The sequence below is a fragment of the Mus caroli genome, unplaced genomic scaffold (assembly GCF_978045245.1).
Source record: "Mus caroli unplaced genomic scaffold, Mus_caroli_1 scaffold_7, whole genome shotgun sequence".
NCBI lineage: Eukaryota > Metazoa > Chordata > Mammalia > Rodentia > Muridae > Mus > Mus caroli.
In genome coordinates, this window is record NW_028227262.1 from 108,932,336 (window position 1) to 108,955,236 (window position 22,901).

The 22,901-nt window shown below is 39.4% G+C and overlaps 1 protein-coding gene across 1 annotated transcript in view; it reads right to left on the minus strand.

Moving 5' to 3' along the window:
- Positions 1 to 21,552, minus strand: part of Mgam (maltase-glucoamylase) — a 130,743-nt gene extending 109,191 nt beyond the window's left edge. Inside the window, exons 1-7 of the mRNA XM_085840664.1 lie at positions 21,340 to 21,552; positions 13,557 to 13,680; positions 11,731 to 11,858; positions 4,630 to 4,747; positions 2,662 to 2,771; positions 2,029 to 2,180; positions 838 to 1,009 (exon numbers count right to left, since the gene is read on the minus strand). Coding sequence (XP_085696790.1) covers positions 838 to 1,009; positions 2,029 to 2,180; positions 2,662 to 2,771; positions 4,630 to 4,747; positions 11,731 to 11,858; positions 13,557 to 13,680 — 804 coding nt within the window. The 5' untranslated portion in view covers positions 21,340 to 21,552. The remainder of the gene's footprint in view (positions 1 to 837; positions 1,010 to 2,028; positions 2,181 to 2,661; positions 2,772 to 4,629; positions 4,748 to 11,730; positions 11,859 to 13,556; positions 13,681 to 21,339) is intronic.
- Positions 21,553 to 22,901: the final 1,349 nt, after the last annotated feature.

A 22,901-nucleotide genomic window follows, 5' to 3' on the forward strand; every position in this document is an offset into this window, starting at 1 on the left:
TCACATTATGTTCAATGAAGATGCCAATAAGCTTCATGAGTTCAGATCTCTGCTTAGAGGATGTTAACACGTGACAATTCTAGCATGAATACGGAGATCTTGAATTTGTTAAAATATGAAAAGATGATAATTCTGAAAATATAGTTCATAGAATCTCTCTTCTCAAAGAGGTCTTCCTGATCCCAGCTTAACCTTATCTGCAGGTGGTCTATTGAGTTTTAATATAAATAACCACCATACAGAGCCCTACAGGGTCTGAAAGTCCACACTGCTCCTTGGTGTTGTTTATGCTTTACCCCTTGGCCAGCAAAGGTCTAAAGCTCCAGATTAGGTCATCATCACCAGCTGCTCCACATAAACTGTTCTCGCAACACATTTTCCATTTTTCTGACAGCTATTTGGGTAGCAAGTATGTGTTTAAGTGAGACAGGGTGAGAATAAGATGCTGTCTCTGCTGCCTGAAAAACAGTTTACCATGGGCTCTTAATTTGATTTCAATGGGAAAGTTATTGGGCATGTTCTATGTGATATTTAGTCTTCTAGATACTTGACATCTTTTAGTCATTTAACCCTTAACACCAGCTTCAAGGAGAGTATATGAACCCCACTTTTAAGTTTCACAACTCCTGAATGAGCTAGCTAAGCATATGTAATTACCCCAATTGTAGAACCCCAATAGATGTGGAATTGAACACCCAAAGAGGTAACAACTTGCCCAGAATCATATAGTTGATAAGTAGAAGATCTCCAAAGCAAAACAGCCTCATTTTAGATTTCCACTCTAAACAACTATACTATGTGACCCTTGAGATTAAGGTAAGAAGCCTGAAAGCTTACCTCATTTGGGGTTGTGTCTCTGGAAAACATGGGCCAGGTCTTCCAATTCATATCATGTCGGTACTGCTGGTGCACATGTTCACCCAGACCATATACATTAGCACTTGGCAGGTGGGTAGAGAACTGCAGGAACTGGTCAGAGAAGAGGAGGGGCCCAATACTTGAGTCAAACCTAAACACCGAAGGTAAACACAGACATGAATGAGAAGTAGGGAGAGAAAGACTCAGTACTCTCCACAGACAAGTGCTCTCCACAGCTCACCAACACAACAATCCCTCTTCAAGCCCTCCTCTGACCAAAAGAGAAAACCTCTCCCGGCCAGGTATCACTGTGGTACACCCCTTGCTTGTTCCTTTGACACCTTACAATATAACCAGAGCACTGTATTCAAGTGATCATAGACCCTAAATAAGACTTGATTGATGCTCATGTGATTACGTAGACAGACAAAAGGGAAAAGAAAAATGTGCAGACAGAAGGAAGTAAAAAGAAAGAAGACTACACACAGAGGGAGATTCACAAGCAGACAACCGCGCTTGGAGCACAATAAGATCAGCAGTTTATACACTTCCCCTTATCATCATCTTCCTACTACCACCACCACCCCCCATGATATGCTCCCACCCTGGCACTTTAAGTCTCTGCAAGGCTAGGTGCTTCCTTTCCCACTGAGGCCAGACAAAGCATCCCCACTAATAGAACATACTCCATATATGTGCAACAGCTTTTGTTCAGGACCCACATGAAGGTCAACTACACATCTGTTGGCAAGCAAATGGATGGAACTTAAGGATATCATCCTGAGTGAGGTAACACAGTCCCAAACAGACATGCATTGTATGTACTTACTTATAAGTGAATATTAGCCATAAAATACAGACAACATGTTATACTCCTCTGACCCAAAGAAGCTAAACAAGAAAGAAGGACCAAGTAAAGAAGTTTGAATATCACTTAGAAGGGGAAATAAAATAATCATAAGAGGCAGTTGGAAAGAGGGAACTAGGATGAAGGGGAATGGAGAGGGAAAGGAGGGGTCAGGATCAGGTGTGGGGAAGGACAGAGCAATGGCTAAATGGCTATGAAAATGAATGGAAATCTGCAACTGACAGGGGTGAAGACGGGGGGGGGGGGCATCTCCAGGACCAGAGACCTGGGATAAGGGAGATGCCCAAGTTTCCAAAACTTACAGCACACGGTTATTGCTTTTTCTGGTGACTTTGATGCTAAATGGCTCCTTGGAGACTTCAACTTTGTAGTTCAAGGAAGAAGGGGCATTTCCACTGAATGGTTGCACGTGCTCGTGGGGCACTTCGTACCTCTTCTTGGTTTGGTCAGTCAACTGCACAGGGACAGGAATAGAAACAAAGCCTAAATGAAAACTGACCTATCTTTCAAAACCATCAGTGGCCTTTCCAACACCAGTACTTCCTATGCAGTTGGTACTGATACTGACATTTTATCTAAAGTAATGTGATTGCTACATTGCCAGCTTCATACATTTATATGTTGGGCAACACATCAGTCTTTAGGTAGAGGTACATCATGATTCTGAAGACATGTATTACCCCTAGAAAATTCAAACCTGTGGCACCATCTTGTTCCCTCCCATAATCCCCATGGTATCTATGACAAATGAGTAGAAACTGAAAGCTCATTGGTAAATTCAGTATGTATTGAGGACATTTCAGCACAAAACGAAAGCTATTGAAGACACACACACAAACCGACATCACATAACGACAAAATGTTCTCCTTTGAGTGAAGCACAGTTATAAGATATAAGAGACTAAATAAAACGTTTTTAAAAAACAAACTCCAACCTTAAAGTGGAAGCGATTCGATGTCTGGTACTCTGCTGTAAGCAGGATGTTTTCGATGCTGCTTCCAAACACGGGTGCAGAAGGTAAGTTTTTCAGTGTGGCTGTGAATCCTAACATGGTGGAGAAAAAGATTTTCATAGTTGGTTCTCTAAATTTGCAAACAACAACTACATAAAATTAAACTTTTGGTCAAAGGGGCAGGGAATCAAACACTTTTGTTTCTCAAAGAAGGGAATATATAGATATATATGCCCTATATACACATCTCATCTTGAGCTGGACCCTGAAGCTAACTTAATACTTTATCCAAAACTCTACATCCCTTTTCTATAAGAACTGGGTAAAATCATAACCCGAAGGACTAATCTATGCTTCCTGTTCATCGGTCGTCCCATGTTGATTATACACCTTTGTTTGTTTGTTTTCTTTTTGGTTTTCTCGAGACAGGGTTTCTCTGTATAGCTCTGGCTGTCCTGGAACTCACTCTGTAGACCAGGCTGGCCTCAAACTCAGAAATCCGCCTGCCTCTGCCTCCCAAGAGCTGGGATTAAAGGTGTGTACCACCAGCTGGCAATCATACACCTTTATGTCCTCAATTATTTTTTTGTTTAACAGCATTTTTATTAGATATTTTTTCATTTACATTTCAAGTGCTAGCCCCAAAGCCCCTATACTTTCCCCCCTCCTTGATCCCCAACCCACCCACTCCTGCTTCCTGGCCCTGGCATTCCCCTGTACTGGGGCACATGATCTTTGCAAGACCAAGGGCCTCTTCTCCCATTGGTGGCTCACTAGGCCATCCTCTGCTACATATGCAACTAGACACACAGCTCTGGGGGCTCCTGGTTAGTTCATATTGTTGTTCCTCCTAAAGGGTTGCAGACCCCTTTAGATCCTTGGGTTCTTTCTCTAGTTCCTTCATTAGGGGCCCTGTGTTCTATCCAATAGATAACTGTGAACATCCACTTCTCAATTATTTTTTCTCAGTTATGCTCTCATTACATCCAAAGCATCCTGTACACTGAGTTCATGTCCTCAGTTAAACTATAATTGAGTATTGCAGCCTTGAAGAGCCCACCTCTTCTTTTCACTAGGAGCTTCTCCACAGTAGTACCCACTGTCACCCTCACATGATGAAGTTATGATGAAGGCTCATCATGGTGCCCTTTCCTTAGGGATGGGAAGAATATTAGCTCATGAAGACTGACATTAACTAGGTAACTTCAGAAGCATGCTTATAAAGTTGTAACTCTTTCCATTTCATAAAAAAAAAAAACTTTAGAATAAAGGAATCTCAGGGATTATTAACTTCAAATTCTAGACTTTAAAAATAAACTTGAGGAAAAAATGGTCATGATGATTACATGAAGTCATGAAGATGTATAAAAGTGAGGCAAGATCTCTGCATACAGGCTCTGATTGTTTGGTTTGGAGTGTTTGTTGGACACCTTAACAATGGGAGTGGGAGTGTCTCTGACACTTTTGCCTGCTCAAGGATGCTTTCTCCTCCTACATGGGCTGCCTCCTACAGCCTTGATAGGAGGGTTTGTGCCTAGTCTTGTTGCAACTTGTTATGCCATGTGCAGTTGATATCACTGGGAGGCCTGCTCTTTTCTGAATGGAAATGAAGGAACAGTGGATCTGGGGGAGAGAACAGGTGAGGGAAGGGCTGGAAGAAGGGTAGGGAAGAGAGGCTATGGTCAGGATATATATTATATGTGAGATTAATAAAGAAAAAATAAATATACAAAGAAAAGAAATAAATATATACCAAAAAATGTGAAGCCAGAAACAGAACACAATCTGTGAATTACTAAGGCAGAAGGTAATTACTCCTTGATGCCAAATCTAATCACTGATAAGAGCAGTGCCTACCTTTGTCACATGGGCAGTGTGACCGTATTCTATGTGCTGCTGCAGATGTCTCCTAGGAAGGAGCCAAGGTCTAGGGTTCTACATTTAGCATACCTGCATTTGTGTTTACAACGTCACTCTCCATTTTGTAGCCATGATTCCTGGAGTAATAACAAGGAACACTGATGGATCCCTGAGGATCCCAGCAGCAGCCACGCTCGTCACATGTGGCCTGAAACAGAGATTAGACTGATCAGCTCCATTTAGTCAGAGGACATTACCTTTTGGTAACTATAAGTTAATTTGAGATTGTGAGATTAACAACTTCACTTTTACAAGCGAGACCTTGGGCAGAATACCAAGGGACAAAAGTTCTACAGTTTTCCTTGTCAGCGTTCTTATGAAATGGTGTAAGAAACACAATGTATGCTTCACATACAAAAGCTGGTAAAGATATTTTAAAATTCTAAACCATAATATGGTTACATCACTGTAGGCGTGGCAGGACGAATTAACAGGAAGCTCCACCCCTGAGCCAGCAGGTTCCAGGCTGGGGGTGGGGAGGCTACACATCACCAATATCCCAAAATACAAATGGAGCCTCATATATGATGCCTTTGAATTGTAAAGATGACAAAGTATAAAGAGCTTTTCAATCAACTCTCCTCAGACACTTTCAAATCAAACCACTTTTGATTTGACTTTTGTACTGTTTATTTACTTGTGTATGGAATGCAGGGGGACCAGCACTTGTTGGCTATCTCTATGTATGAACTAAATATGCTCAATCTACAAATGCAACAGCAGAAGTTAACGTGTGAAGTCGAGACAAATCACATGCAAGGGTGTCCCCAGGTCTATCATATCTAAAGGCATCTCCAATTCTTGTTGAAACTTTCAAAGACAAATGCTTTTAAATCTATATATTACACATTTGTATGTGTGTATGTATACTCCACACATGACAAGTATCTCAACTCCTCACAAGACAGAAAATATTATTTCCTTAAAAACCAAATAGAGTAAAAATTTGCCTTAAGGAATGTGCCTGCAAATGCCACGATTGATGCCCGAGTCAAATGGAAGCCAAAATGAGTATATTCTCTTTCCTCATGCACCTAATTTAGGAGAAACATGCAGGGTAAATACTAACAGTGCAAAGAAATCTGTCCTCATATGGGTGGGCTTGAGACTAGTGTCTTGCAACTAATAGGAAATGGTTGTAGGATACTCCCTACTTCTGTCTGTGCTACAAACAGAAGGTAGATTTGGTCTTGCTCATTCTCTTTCAGTTTCTCCACTGGAGCCCCTACCATGGCAGAAGCAACTCAAGGCAGGATTCTCAGTATAACAACTCCATAGACAGGAGTCATGACAACAACCCACATGGGTAAGCTATAAGGGTCAATATGATGTCAGAAGACACCTTCATTGTGGCTTCTGGGAATCTCAAAGGTAGAATTACCCAATCAAACCAAAGCCAGACATATTTCCAATATAAAAACCATGAGAAACTACAGCTTGTTCCCTTAATCCATTATCTTTGGGGATAATGTGTTCCATAGCAATAGATGACTAATATTACTTGTCACACTGCTTTACAGATATAGAACTCAAAGTCCACAGAGTAAAGAGTTACAGATGTGAAATTCCTGACAAAGGTTTCTTAGCAATAAAGAAATGAAAGTCAAAACTCTCCATTTCTTTTCTCCCCGTGTTCTGAGTATCACTAGATATCCGTTAATGAAAACATGTCAACATCTTGCAGATGGATAGTTAAAATGATGCTATATAAAAATGATTACATTGAATCAAATGCTAATTTTGTATCAATAGCCAATACAAGTTAAGTATCCCTTACCCAAAAGGATTGGAACAAGAAATTGTTTGAATTTCAGATGCTTTTCTCAGATTTTTGGATTATTTATTTTTACATGATAAAATATTTTAAGGATAGAACACTCTAAACCCAAAGTTCATCGTGCTTATATACAAAACCAGAAGGTGAAAAATTTGTTGGATCCTTTTTCCTTTCTGCAGTACTGGCATTTAACCTAGGACTCCTTGCACTGCAGGCAAGCACTATTCTACCCAACCATAGCCCCAGCACTTGTAAAACACATTTCCAAATGCCATGAACAATGTTTCATGACTTGCAGCATCATGTCACTACTCAAAACCTTTTAGATTTTGGAGCATTCCAGGTCATGGGTTTCTGAAGTAGGACTACCCAATCTGTTTCCAGGGTAAAAAACAAAAACGATGTCTACATGCACCTGCAGCCTCTCTTGCTGTGGGAACAAATTTTACTGTGACATAAACTTGAATCAGCAATTGGAGGTTTTGTTGTTTCCTTTCAAAACTCATTCAGATCAAACCTCAGATTACAGAGAAAAGAAGGAAAAAGTGCTGGGAAATTGAGAGAGAGAGCATAATGGATTATTTTAAAAACACACATCTGAGTAGTTGATAGAACATGTAGATTAAAAATGCATAATAGACATATAATTGGTCTCCTATATTCACAAGTTTTCACATCCAAGAATTTAACTAAACTTGGATTAAGATATTTTAAACAAGTACATCTGAACCTAACATTGTCTTTTTTCCTTATCATTATCTCCTAAAGCACAAAACTTAACAATTCTTTACCTAGAATATGTCACTCTAACAATCTAAGAATGCCTAGTAGTATAAGTATAATAGAATAAAGGAAGACACATGGAGGTCTTTATGAATAGCATGCCATTTTACTCAAGGCATTCAGCATCTGCAGGCTTTTTGTGCATGGGGAGTCTTGGGGGATATATTTAGGCTTTAGCTCCAACCCACAGATGACTGAACTGAACTCACAGGTGCAGAGAAATCAAATTATGACACTACTGTTTTAAAATATAATCAAGTTCCACGCTGTCCATCTCTTACTTGTTTTGACATTTAAGAGCAATAGAAGATGCAAAATGAACAAGTGTTTCATACCCAAAGTTGATGGGAATGAAGAAATATAACTAGAGCCTAATATTGTCAATATTGATATAAACCAGTGGATGTTGCTCATACCACTGAGTCTGGCTGGCTCATTATAGATTTGGTCAACAGACTGCACGAAGCTGCTTCTGAGCCTGGCTGGTAAGAGAATAGGCAGACTTGCCCCAATCTTTTGCAGCCCGGAGCTGTCAGGAAAGAAATACAATGAAGAATCTCTACCCTCAAAGACAGTTTCTGAGCCTTCGCAAAGGGGGAAAACACCCAAGTAGAAGCATCTTCTCAGCTATTTTGGCCAAGGTGGCAGGTGCATCTTGAATCTTTCCACCATAGTAGATCAGCCACCAGGTAAGCCTGCAGCCAGCAGCACTCAGCAAAGAAAAGATCAAGTCAGACCTGATATGGGTCTCAACCCCATAAAACCATGACTGACAATATAGTAATTATAATTTTGTATCACTAAATTTGGAGTAGTTACTTTATCACAAATATATGGGGAGATGGGCCACTGCATAATAAGTCTTACTGTGCAGACATAAGGAATCCAGATGCCCCAAAATCCACATAATAATCCAGGAATAGCCACATGTACCTAATGACACCTGTGCTATGGGGTCAGAGACAACACAATACTGGGATTTTTTGGTTGCCAAGCTAGTTTTAGGTTCAATAAAAGAACCTAACCCAAAAGAATAAAGTGAGATCGATAGAGCAGACCCTGACATCCTCTGCTGGCATTCATCCACATTTACCGCACATATATAAACAGAAGCCACAAACTAAACTAAGAATACAGAGTTCAGTTCAATGTTAGTGACTCTTGTGTTATGTTGAAAGCATCTGCCCCAGAGTTCAGGTATGTCCAGTATGATGGTGTTAAGAGGAGGGCTCCCTAATCAGTGATCAAACATTGATGTCTTCACCTTGTGAATGGGATTCAATGCCTTTTCCCTTCTCCCCTATGAGAATATAACCAGACGACCTACATCAGCATGACTATGAACTTCCCAAGCATCCAGAACTATGAGAAGTGAACTTCTGTTCTTTACAAGTTACCTAGTCTTGGGTATTCAGTATAGAAACACAAACTGTATTAAGATAGTAATATTTAGTCAAACCCATAGAGTGGGTTAGGTGATAAGTTGTAGGCTCACAGTCACCCAGCACTTCTCAGGATAGTAATGTCATTGAGTTAACAGCATATGCAGCCCAAGATTCACTCATGTCAGTGCTTGACTCTGTTGTGGTGACAAAGTAAAACACTCTTCTGGTTTCTTGGCCTAGGATGACCTGATGTAAGCAAAAACATGGGACCAATGAATCTCTATAGGAAGGAGAAGTGTCCCATTTTCTAGTAAAAGGAGGAATGTTAGAAATTAAAGTATTTAACAAGAAAATAATCCTAATTAGCATATACTCACAAAATTAGCATCCCTGGTCATTTGCGTGTGCAGTAACTTTGCAAAAACTAAAAATAAAGTCAATCTTGAGCTAACAAGATGGCTCAACAGGAAAAGTGCTTGCTGGCCAAGCCTGGCAACCTGAGTTCAATGCCTGGGACATGCATGATGGAAGGAGAGAACCAACTATCACAAGGTGTCTGGCCTCCACATATGCACAAAGTTATGTGGACACACAAAACATACACACATAAATAGACATGTAATAAAAAAACTAAAATTGACCTTGAATCATGTAAATATGTTGATTATATACTGATCCATAATATGTTTCATTTTGAATAAGATTTTAAAAGTTAACATGATCACTCCATTCCATGTCAAGGTAAGATCTGACAGTAGAATTTTAAAGAAATACAACTTCTCAGCCATTTCATGATCCAGACCTTCAAGTCTCCAAATCAAACTACAAGTTATTTTCAAAGAACATGTCCCATGACAATTGAGATTATAACTGTAAAGTTTTTAATCAATATAAGGTGGAGAAAAGTGGTAGGGTGGGCAGTAAGGGAGGACATAAATTGGGCAGGGGACATATGAAGAGATCTGGAAGGGGTTGGAGGGTAAAGTAAATGTTATACATCTATGAAATTCTCAACAGAGAATACATCTTTAAAGTGTTCATTAAGCATAGAGTGCAATGCTATTAAAAAAAATCACTGCCTAATGAATATGTTTATCTGAACACACACTGTCTCATTGACTGATAACTTGAAACAGTAGATAAAGAAACCTGACAGTACTACAGTCAGAGTTCTTCAAAGCAGAGCCAGAATGAAAACCCAGGCAGAAACTCTCCTTCTCTGATGTGCTCCGGTCCCATGTCTAAACATTGCACCACTTCAAGTCTATTTCTAGGACTTTGTAGTTCTCCCTAGAACCACTTAATGACTATCAACTGGTATTATGTAAACCCAGAGTAATTTTTAAGTGTACGCTTGTAATTATATTAGCAAAATTTACTATATTTTCTGATAAGTCATAAAACTGGATCACTTAAATACATAGGTGTAAAATTGGAATTTGGAAAAGGATACCATAACCCAAATTCAGAATTGATAAATAACTTGCAACGTATGTATTCTATAAAATATAACAGCATTTTCAAATATTAAAAGTTTACCTTTCTAATATCATAAGAATTATCATGACTGTTTATGGAAAATACATGTCAACAGCTTTCATATTAATTGACTTTCATGGTGATTAAAAGGATGGAAGATTGTGTTAAGTGTATAAATTTGTTCTTCCTTATAATCACAAAATAAATCTAAATAAATTGAAAACTTAAAGTGTTTAAAAGTATTATCTAATATCCTTTTCCCTTAGCTAAATATCTGGACTTTAACTATACATTTCTGTTTTCTGTCATGAGTGAAATCTGAAATTGGGGATAAAAGGCCACATCAAGAAGGAAGGTAATGGTGGCCTGCTTATAAATGATGGACTTAAAACCCATATCAAGAGCTGTCTCTAAGATATGCACATAGATTACAGAAGTGTAAGAAGGCTAAACGGTCTGCAATAATAGGACAAACTATTTAAACTTGACTTCATATGGACTGTTAAAAGTACAGTCGGGTACATTCAGGGAGCAGTTTTAGTGTATGTGTAAGTAGACTGAGAGAAGAAGTTGAATTTAGAGATTAGAGGAGATTCCTGGAAGATTAGTGGTGATTGATGCTGGGAATGGAAATTCGGTAATAAAGGCATGTAGCCATAAATTTGTCATCCTGACATTCTGCTAATCACATAGATGAGTGTCTTACTTAGCAATCACAGAAGAAGCACATGCCGCACAGTGAGAACAGAGTCACTACCACACGTGGCCCAGAAACTCGTGCAGCAGGCATCCACTCTGCACTTAATGCTAATCTGTTGTTTCACCTGAATGGACTTCACTCAGAAGTCTGTACTCTGTCTTCCTTTAGATATTTTGATTTGCTAAATGTGAATTGCGAGTCATGTACAATGACTTTATTATCATGATACTCTTGGATGTGCATAAGCTAGTGATCTAGAAACGCTGGACTAAAGTGCCGTGCCCCTGTAAGTTCTTTACACTGACATTAATTACCTTCAGTATAACTGCTGAAACTTTGTCCTTATGCTAAATCATGCTTTGTGCACATGCATGATATTATTGTAGATCCCAGATAACCTTTTGAAAGGGCATGTTGCCAGCAACAAGGAAAGCAATTGAGAGAGTCGAGGACTGCAATCAAGTGTAGCCACATGAAACATAAGAACACTTTCCCTGTCTAAAACCTTAAGTGGATCATACTTATTCTTTTTTGTTTTGTTTTGGTATTTTTAGACAGGGTTTCTCTGTGTAGCCCTGGTTGTCCTGGAACTCACTTTGTAGACCAGGTTGGCCTCGAACTCAGAAATCCACCTGCCTCTGCCTCCCAAGTGCTGGGATTAAAGGCTTGCACCACCACCACCCGGCATTGATCATACAGTCATTGCTTATCTGAAATTCTGATATAACTTGCCAAACCTGGCAACTCAGGCTATGTTCTAGCTTTTCCTCCCTTGAAGCTACATAACCCTACATATATGAGTACAGAATTAGGTTATGTGAGCTACCAAAGCTGCCATACACACAACTTTCTATGAGATGGAGCAAGGGGAGGAAGACAACAGAAAGAAGATGAGGAGAGAGATGAGGAGAGGAGAAAGAGAAGGAAGAGAACAAAGAGAAGAAAGATGAAAAGAAATTTCACCATGACATGATTTCCTAAATGCAAACAAGATGTATGACACAAACCTTGTTAGATGACTGGTCAGGGATGCAATTTATCCGTTCCAGCTCACTTAGCACTGGGCAATTGGGAGAGTTAAGAGTGGTCCTGGTGACTGTAGTGTCTGGAGTGCCAGTTGTTTCAGCGCCTATGGCTACCATATCACAAAAGTAGATGAAAGGACGGTTAGAATTATGACCACAGGCATTTAAAAGGACTGAGTTCTCAGCACTTCCAACTCTGTTAACTCCTCTCCTGGCTGTGCTCTAGTTCAGTGTGCTTAAAATCCTGCACTTTTACTTTGTAACACCTTATTTTGTTCTTGCTAACTGTATTTACTTCTGTGTATAACAACATCATCAACTTCCATGCTAGAGTTCCCTTGCAATATGGTACATACAAGAAGAGGACTCCATCATTAGATGCTTGCAAAACTAGACATCAACTTCCCTTTAGGCCAGGTGAGTAAACCATACCCTGTCGGTCAAATTAAGGTCAAAACGTGTGTCTAAAAATGACGCATTCCTGGAACATAAATGTACTCATTTATTGATAACTACTATATGATGCAATGGCAACATGATATGCATGATAACAGAAAATGAATGACTCATACAATCTAAAGACTGAAGGTCAGAGGGCAGCCTGCATGAGTTGTTTCTCTCTCCATCATGTGGCTTCCAGAGACTGACCTCAGATCACCAAGCATGGCAGCAAGTGCCCATTACTACCAAACTATCATCTCACTATCCCTGTCGATCTCTGGGGACCCATCCGTGGCAGAGGTATACACGGAGAAGGCACTGACAGGGCCATCCTAATCACAGTGACTTCAATTCTGTTTTCACAGGCGATCCCTAGTCCCTTAGGACACTTCTAAGTAGTTGCATTCTTTAAAAATATAAACTCCCAAGTGAAAAATATAATAAAAGGATATATGCGTCTAGCAACTACCCCAGGGCTACAAAACTTTGATTTATAATTTAAAGATCAATAAAACATAAAAGGCATTCTCATTGCACTCTGAAATGAGAAAGAAGCTTTATTTAAGATACAACCTTAATAAACAAAGATATTATATCAAGAAAATGGTTTTTTCTAATTGTTTTCCTTTGCATTAAGGTTTTCTTTTTTAAAAAATGATTCATTAAAAAATTGTGTTTGTATCGGCACCTGCATATGGCCTTAGCTTCCTCTTCAGGATTATAGAGCTTTAAAAGTTAAATATTTTTAAGACCTTTATTTTCTGTAAAAAGCAGGGATTGATGTAGCTGGGAGTTGAATAGAAGGGACAAAATTGGTTTGGCTGTAGTCATAGGCTGGCACTTCATTGTCTGGCTCCCATAAGAAGTGATTCTTGTGTGAGGCAGATAGGAAAGCCTGGATTGTTCATCATGTTCTAGCTCTTGTTTTAAGATATGGCAGCTCAAAAAAAAAAAAAAAACCCAAAGCACTTAATAAAAATAACTTGAATAGGTTATTAAAAACCAAATTTTCACCTTAAATAGCTAAGTTGATATATAGTAAATATACATATTTCCTTTTACACATCATGTTGTTCATTATCAATATTCACAGAATTATAATTACTTTTATAACATTCAGCAAAATGCATTTGAGAGATTGCAGATCTGGATCCAGTGCAATACTTAAAAATGGAGATGAACGTTTCAGAATTCAAACCTACTGTCTATTGACCTGCCATGGTTTTTAGATACTCAGTAAGATACGTACTGTCTGCATGCGTTCACATCCACATTCATACATACATGAAGCAATATAAAAGCTTGCCGTCTCTACCATGGGTGGTGAGTTTGCTCTGGCATGGGAGAGACTCAGAGTGACTTGTTACCATTTTCTGGAGTTGAGTTGGCTAAGAGCACAATTAGAACCACCGCGATGATGAACAGGACAAGCAGCAGAACAATGAGAACAAGCTCCAGCTTGCTGAACTTCTTAAACCTCCGTCCCGCCATCTGAAAAGACAGAAAGCAGTGTCAGAGTTAAAACACGTTTAATTGGAGCTAGGACATTTGTAATGCCAATGCTCAGCTGTGCGCAAAACCTTCCACCTGAATTTTCAAAAGTAACCAGTTAGTGCCATTTTCGTTTTATCTTTATTCCTATTTAGTCGCCGACCTGTTCCTGCATTGTTAGGAGTCAAACCTCAGATTTCCTACATCTTATTTTGAAAATATTAAAATTTATTTCCAAAATGCAAGAAATTTTACAAAACAAACAGCAAAAACCCTATCGTGACACCTACATGTCTTTACAGTAGTTCCTCGTTGTTATCAAATACCGAACCGTCATTAAAATCCACCGTTTATACACTTTTCAATTAAGCTTTAAAATTTTTAAAGTAGAATTCATAAACATAAACGTTGGGTCTAACAAAAGTGAAAGTAAGGTGTATGTATTGTAATTCGTTTATATCTGAGTTCCCTTTCATCAAAAGGGCTTATTCTATAGACACTGCACATAGCCTGGATGTCATTAACTACATTCTCGCCATGTTAGCATGTTTCTCTTACATTTAAGATTAGTTAAGAGGATCCAAACTTTCCTAGATGTATGTTGATGGTTTGAGCAGGAAAGGAGTATTAGATGGTAGGGCATCTTCATCAGGAAACATTAAAATCTTGTTTTCTTCCTCGTGGTATAGCAGCCATTGGCATGTCCCAGATCTATAATCCCATTCGGAATTATGAAATAGCAGTGCTGTGCTCCTTTAATTCTTTAGTTGTTAGAGGAAGTACTTCTATAGACAGAAACCATGCCTTCTCTACTGTTCAGTTCATAGGCGTGCAGTTCCCAGAGGGAATTCAATGTTTAATGCCTTTGTTCGCTACTTGTAAAATGCTTGTCTTTCTGGTATCTTTCAAAGGAGACTGAATTTAATCTGCTTCTAATCATGTTCATAAATTGGTGGGTTAAGCGCATTTAACTCCTACTAACCCATTAATAATATTGATTCTCGTGTCTTCCTGTCTTTGCTTAGGGGGAATGTCCTCAAGTGGCCAAACCCCTAAGAACCTTTTGTAGTAGTCTTCCTTTCTGGCACAATATGATATCCCTGGTTCCTCCTACACTTTCCATGCCTGGCCTGTAACTGTATATCTGCAAGGATTCTGTTCTTTCTAATGGGTGTAATATTTAGGAACAATACTGGAGATGAGAGTTAATGAAATACAGAGTTAAGAATGTAGGATTTCAGAGCTTCGTGCATCAGCTTAAGTAGTGATCACTTTCTAAGTGACACCTTTCTAAGGAGTCCTTTAGGTATGCTATTTTATTTTATTTTATTTTATTTTATTTTAGATTTGTTTTATTTTGTATGTATAACTGTTTTGCTTACATCATGCATGTACATGTACCACATGTGTGCCTGGTACCTGTCAAAGTCAGAAGAGGGTTGCATTTGCAAATCCCCTGAAACTGGAGTTACAGATAATTGTATGTAAGCCAACATGTGGGTGCTAAGAGTCTAACCCAGATCCTTTGCAAGAGCAACAACTGCTCTTAACTGCTGAGCTATCTCCCCACCCCACCCCCCAAGAATTGTTATTTTAAAAATACAGAAATTCTGCATTTCCTTTTCGTTATGATTTGATTGTACATACATCCTTCCTGTGATGCAACCTAGCTCTCAGTGTTGTAGTAGTAAGAGATGGTGTCCTTGAGGAAGCAATGATGCACACTGTGAAGTTCTGTTCTTCTCAGCGTGCTCTAATGTTACCTTCTTATCTTCTAACCGTTTTATCACCCTGTTATCTGAATCACACACACACAGTAAAGAAGGCCCAGGTGTATCAATAGCTCACTCAAGGCTATCTTCCTCCCCACCCCACCGACTACTTTTCAGGCTGCCTTATAAACTATGCACTGTCTACTCAAAGAGAATATGTGCTAACTTCTCTCCTCTGGCCTTGATATATAACTCTGATATTTAGTTCCTATATCTTCATTCTCTCGTCTATCAGTGTGTATTCATATACCCTCTCCTCTCCTCTCCTCTCCTCTCCTCAGTCAGAAGCATTCCACAGCTCTCTGCCCAGAGATTAGATGAGTTGCTTCTCATATACCAGTAAGAGAACACCGTGAGTATAATTGACTCTTACTATACAAAAGGAAGTAAAGCTGAAGGACCTGCTTTCTGGACAACCTCGTGTTTTTCTAGAAAACGGTACCTAACTCTAGTGTCCCCAGCTATTATCTGCAGTACCTCACATTAGCACACGCTTTATAAGAAAGACATCAATAGTTGTCTTTCTTGTAAAATTCCACAGAGGTTTATAATATTTCATAGTTACTATAATTAAATTAACTAATAAGGTAAAAACAGATCCTATGTTCACTGTAAGACAAGAGCTATTAGGATGACATTCCCAGTAGACATGGCTCTTTCTCTTTGGTGACTACTTACAGCTGTGATGTGGGAAGTTGTCCTTTATGCTAGTATTTTAAATACTAGGTTACATGCTAAGTAACAACATCTCCACAGCTGTACACACCAGGAACTCCATGATATCTTGGCAAAAATTTAAAGTTAGACCCATAACCCAGGAGTTCCATTTGTGGCAATTCATCCTATCAGTGCAATTGTATATTTGAGAAGCAATGTATACAGCGATGGTTTTTCATCATGAGAACAATATACTGTCCACAAGGAGACCTCTGGGTGCATGAAACAGTAAGAAGCAGAATAGTAATTTGATGACCCAAGGACATGCGCTTGGCTTCTGGAGGAAGAGGTGATTTCATTTGGAAATAACTGGTAGCTAAGTTCATTCACTTAAGAAAGAAAACAGAGGTGATGGCCCAGTGTTCTCTAAGATCTTGCTGTGGCAGGAAGTAATACCTCAAAAGAGAAGGCAAGAGGCAGCCAGAGGAGAACTTTTGACATAGTAATAATAGCATATTCCTTGACTGGAAGGGCCTGGTAGAGAAGAAGCATCTAAGCCAAATGAACAAGGCTGGCAGGGCTGGAAGTTAAATGTGTGAAACAGGAACTCTGGAACTTCTGATTCGTAAAGCTCTTGACCAACGTTCTCTCTGACCACCTAAGAGCTTGAGTCAGGAACAAAATCCGAGTTCATTAGCCACTATATCCCAGAAAAAAAACAAACAAAAAACAAAACAAAGAACTCCACCTAAAAATTATAAAGTAAGGAAAAATAACAGAGACTTTTATAGGCTTCATAAAAATTAGAAAGTCAGTAGAAATCCTAAGCCAAAAGCTGGCTTAAAGTCAGGCTACAGATATAGGAAGCAAAGCCAAGCAGTTTCCATGGCCTTTCTTTGGTACCATGACTGAGGAAACAATACAAATTAAGAACTGGAACAGTAGAGAAGTTTCTCCCCAAGTGTCTAACTCTGAGAATAAAGGAAATGCCTAAAGGAGAGAAGAGGAATTAGAAATAGACATGGGAGGGATGAGGATGAAATGGAGGGTGTATTCAAACTGCTTTCAGAAGCAGTCGGAGGAAAACTGAAGATGTTCTAAAGAAACAAAAGCCATGAAGACAGGTCTACCCCAACAGGGGTAGCATAGGAATCACCAAGAGACTATGGAACAGTGCCAGTGTATGATGAATGAATATTCAATATGAGGGACAAGTGTGAGAAAACTGGAAGTGAGCACAAAGTTTCCAGTCCCTGGAAGATCCCTGCACTTTCCCTAAATACCCTAAAGATGCTGCCAGACTACTACTACCTGTGTATCCCACCTGAAGACCTGGGAGGGCAGAATAATAAGCATGGCAACTGATTGCTTCAGAGTCCTAAAAGCAGATCTGTGGGCTTTTATGACATTTGGGGTGTCTTTATAATTATTGTAGTATGAGAAGCATTAAAACTATGATTACTGCAGACAATACGGCAAAGGGGAAGATCTGGGTTCACTTTAATCTGCCTTGACAGGTGATGCAAACAAGGCAGGAGGAGCCTGCTACTTCTGTTTTACTCCTCTAAATTCTTCCCTTCAGCCTTTAATGCTGGCACTACAAATTCTGTAACCCTACTGCCTCAGCCCAAGTACTGTAAATTCTGTAATACTTTCCCATCTCATCAGCCTATGAACATTGACTTATAGAAAATAATATTTTTGTCTACAAAGAAATAGAGACCCTAGGTTCTACTCAACTTTGACTTTCAGAGAATGGGAGGCAGCAATCTATAGGGAAAGAGCGTCTACCTCTGGGATTTTCCTACCCTTTCCCTAACCCTAAGTCTACCCATCTCTACAGGATGAAGGCTTGAAACAAAGAAGTCTAGTCTGATTTCAAGCTTGCCCTTGAGTTAGCCGGTTCCTTCTACCAACCCCTATCCCTGTCCACAGGTTTTGATTTGTGTGGGTTTCAGTTTTGGGTTTTGTGTCTTTTGAGGCTAAGCAAGAGATGACCTTTAGATTCTGGTAACAACAGCTCAGGTTGAATGGATAAGAAGCTCATGTGACCATTTGTACAATCTGGTGATACTGACCCTTTCTCCCATACACCATACACTGGCTCACTGGCTTCTTCAACTTACCTGTGCACTGATTATTCTGATATCTCTCTCTCTCTCTCTCTCTCTCTCTCTCTCTCTCTGTGTGTGTGTGTGTGTGTGTGTGTGTGTGTGTGTGTGTGTATGTGTGTGTGTTAGCTTGAAATAACCATAAAGTAACCCTGCTGTAAATTGGGAAGACAGAAGCCTTCGGTGATTTAAAGTGACAGCCTCTTTAATTACACTGAGGAGGCAACTGGAGAGCCTGCCTGTCACATGTGAGGCCTGGGTTCCATCACCAGAACCACAAGTTTTAAAACTGTGTTTAAGAATTTTAAAAAAGGACTGGGAAATGAAAAAAAATGGTTTTAACAATTGCTGCTTGGCAATCGGTCATCATTCATTGAATATTCTTTTTGTTAAGCCAAATATTCTTTTTGAAATCTTAATGCTAATGATAATCATAGTTCACAATGATCCAGCCAATGCACTAATAACTCTGCATAATTCTCATACAAGTAGGATGAAAATTAGGCTTCATCAGATCACATTTCCTGCCACATAGCAGATAAGAGGGGAGCAGGGACCCAAACGCTGCCCTTTGGACTTCAGGGCCAAGCTTTCCATCTCACTCTTTAGTCTGTGCTGCTGGGCCCACCGCACACAGGGCACAACACCTTATGCTTTGTGGGTTATTGCAGCTTTATCATGTATCCTCTGGCTCATTAGTCAGGGCTAGATGGCAGATCATAGCTGCCTAAGCACGTCATACATGCACGATTTTCTTTAGTTCTCATAATCGTCCAGTAGGAATTATTTTCTCCAATTCACAGATAAATTAACTGAGATTTATAGAACTTGGTAGTCCAAAGCTCATCTCTGTAACAGAGCCAAGTGTCAATAGACAACCAGAAGCCAATACCTACTATGAGCCACACAGGCAGAAAAACATGTATAGCCATGAAAAATAAGTGTTTTAAATTAAGAGACATGAGATAAGTGTCTATGAAAAGACAACAAAAGGCTTACAAAAGGGAACAAGTTTTCTGATATTTCTGTCTCCACAATAGCTGAGACATTTGTATAAGCACCTATACATATCAAATTACCTTGCGTTTAGGGAGTACAGCATACTCTCTATGACTGAGGAGAGAAAGGCTACTGATGTCCATTGTGGCTCTGAATTATTCATAAGTTTATCAAAGCTATGGTTTTAAATGGGGAAGAGAAGTGTGCTTGCAGTTTGTTTGTTTGCCACATTTATTAAGCCCCTACTGTATGTAAGCATCCTTCCAGGATCTGGTTATGCTCAGTGAACAAAACATAAAAATCCCAGTCATGGTGGGACCTACATCCTTGTGAATAGAAAAGCAAGACAATATACCAAAAAAACCATACAGCAGATTATACTACAAAAGGTCTGTGGGAAGGCAAGCAGGAGAGAGAATGGGGGAACACAAGGGAAGAGATACAATGTAATGAAAGAGTCAGTCAGAGAAAACCTAACAGAAATGATAAGAATTATTACTGCACATAAACCACGTATATCCAATAGAAGTTTTCAACTTTGAATAGATAGTTGTCACGTCTCATTTTATGTGCATCATTGTAGCTGTTTGGGCAAATAACATTGGGTAAATGACATGAGGGTCAAATTATTAAAATGGCCTTGTCGGTTACGGTGACAAAGTTGGATAACTCTCCTCTGAAGGAAAGCCAGTGTCAGATCCAAGCTGTTCTTTTAAAACTCCTGTGATAACAGATAAGAAATCTAGCCAGGCAGTGGTGGCACACACCTTTAATCCCAGCACTTGGGAGGCAGAGGCAGGCAGATCTCTGAGTTCGCGGCCAGCCTGGTCTACAGAGTGAGTTCCAGGACAGCCAGGGCTACACAGAGAAACCCTGTCTCAAAAAAAAAAAAAAAAAAAAAAAAAAAAAAAAAAAATCTAGTAAAAAGCTTTATAGAGAACTAGAAAGAGTTGCTTTGCTTAAAAAACTCCAACAAACACACTTATTTCACAGAGGTGTTCAGCAATATTTAGCAAGTTTTCCTGAGATCTCCTGACTACTTGAGAATAGAAAGGGGAAAATTAGCTAAGTGAAGAAATCTAATCCTACCCGGGTGTGTGACCTAAGGGGTGGGGGGTAGAACACTTAACATGCGACCTCAGTTTTTCAGCATTCTTTGAAGAGGCTGTATCCTGTTATTTCAAGCCAGGGTACACAAGGCTTTCTCTTCCTTATCACCCCCACCATTATGGTCTGTTATGGTCTGAACCAAATTTACTTGGAAATTACTTCTTCTAGGTCCCTCTCATTCTTAGTGCTCCATGCTTATGAACACTCTGTGATGTAACTCAAGAGTTCATTAAAACTTCAGTGTGAGGAAGTGACTGTTTAAAGCCAGGGGTATCAGTTTGAGTGAAATGGTGATGGGCTTTCTTGAATTCAGGGCACTTGAGTAAATGTCATTCCACTTCCTGCAGGCACCTTCCCCAGAACAGCAGACCAAGAACCACTCCCTGTAGCACCCAAGGTCCTTACTTCCCATAAGTCCTCTCTGTCCTGTACTGTGACGCTAGAACAACAGTTAGAGATCAGGAGTTCCCCGAGCACACTGGACCCACTGTTCACACTAGCACAGGGAACACCCTGGCAGCTTTTCCAGTGAAAACATGGAGTTAGTCTCTTCCTTTTCCCAGTAGTAACACCGTCTGCCTTCTGTGGCCAATCAGAAAAGACCTACCCACTGTCTAGGTAGGCTTTAGCAACTTAGTAACTATTAACTGTCACCAGGAAGAAGCCAGTAACAATCCCTTGCCTTCTCCTCTTGCCCTGGGCACTTCCATTCTGTGTCGCATAGAACTGCCAGTCTAAATATACATGATTCTCTTTGTGACTTCCCTATAATTCCATCTGAGATCTCTCCTAACCCCTCCCTCAGATAGTCCTCTGGATATCACGATACACATAGTAACATCTCCTTGGCCTCTTCACTAAAACAATTTTTATACAATCAATAAAGCCACCAAACCCATAAACGGTAGCGCCTCCCTTGTCCTGCCTATCACAGATACTCTAATTACCATTCCTTGGCCACCGCTCCATATCCTTTCAGAAATGATTGGCCCACCAAGCTGCACACTCACCCCCAATCGTCCTCCTTTTCTTCATCTCTCCTAAGTTGTTTGAAGAATCTGAATTTCTGTCTGCTATCTCACTCCAGATACTATTCTTCACACTTCAAGACCATCATACACAAGTACATAGATTTATCTATAATCAGGCTTACAGATCCTGCATGGATCCAGAGGAATGCATCCGTAAACACACGTCAAACGCAGGCTTCCCCAGAGGGAAAAAAAAATGAGTGAGTTAAATTTTAAGTGTGCTTGCATAATTTTGGTGGTGGTTGGTTTTGTTCAAAGTATCAAAGGCCCTTTGACCAAAGAAGGTTGGCACAAATTCATGCCAACCTGTACACACACACTTGCACACAAGTCTGAAACCAAAAAGGAATATGCCTTTCATAGACAAACCTCATTGTCTGCTGCAGCTGCTCCCAGTGGTTCTGAAGAATGGCCTAGCAATAAAGGCTGAGGAGAGCAATTCACAGAAAGCAATCCAAGGGCTGGTGACAGCTTTCTGGCCAATTGGGAAAATGTAAATGACCTTTGAATGCAAATCACAGGCAAGCTTTCATTTCCAAGACCCAGACTGTTAGTTAATCAGTAATCAATCTTCCATTCTCTACCTGAGGGTGACAACCTTTTTCTATGGGCAGAGGGGAGGTGTCAAATTATCTTTTCATAGAGATCACCAAAGAGCTTCAGAAAACACAGGTATTTATATTATGATTCATAACAGTAGCAATAAAAAATAATTTTATGATTGGATGTCTTCAAAACATGAGGAACTGTATTAAAATATTGCAGCATTAGGAAGGCTGAGAACCACTGCTCTATGAAGAACATCTCTAAGACCTTAGGGCAAGAAGTCGAGGCCATGACACATTTTTTTTTTCTCCTTTGTGAGTTTATTTAGCCCTCAGAACCTTTAAGGTGTCTGTTAAAATAGCAAAGCTAACTAAATTTGTAGACAGTAAAAGAGAAAGAAAAATAACTGGTCTGGAATCCAAGAATAACTCTGGTTTCTCTCAGAGATTATCAACTTCTCAGGAACTCCTTGGCAACAATAACTCACTAGTCTGTTCATTTGTAATAGAAGAAAATTGTCTTGAAAATGTTATCAAAGTACTTTGATCTTAAGACCATGAAAATATTCTTAAGATTGATTTTTGCTATGGAGATCCTTTGGCAACCTCATATCTGGATATGCTTAGAGCTGTTTTTAAATGTATAGGTAAAATATTCAAAAGGTATACAAAGAAAAAATATAATGAATTTTAATTACAATAACAATTTTAATTAATGGCATTTTGACTAATGGTAGAACAATATGTTTAATTATGATTGCTATTTCAAAGAAGTATTAAGTATTAACAATCTCTCAATATTATCTTAACCATATGAGGTAATATAACCTCTTGGACTAAAGTCACAAGTACTGCTTAACACTACTGTGGTTTGCAGCCAGCATTTGTACTGAACAGAAATGCTAAATGTCAGTTAGGAATTAACAAAGAGTATATAATTATTTGCTCCTTCCAAGTTCACCAAGTTCTCTGGTTTATGTCTACAGATTATAGGTG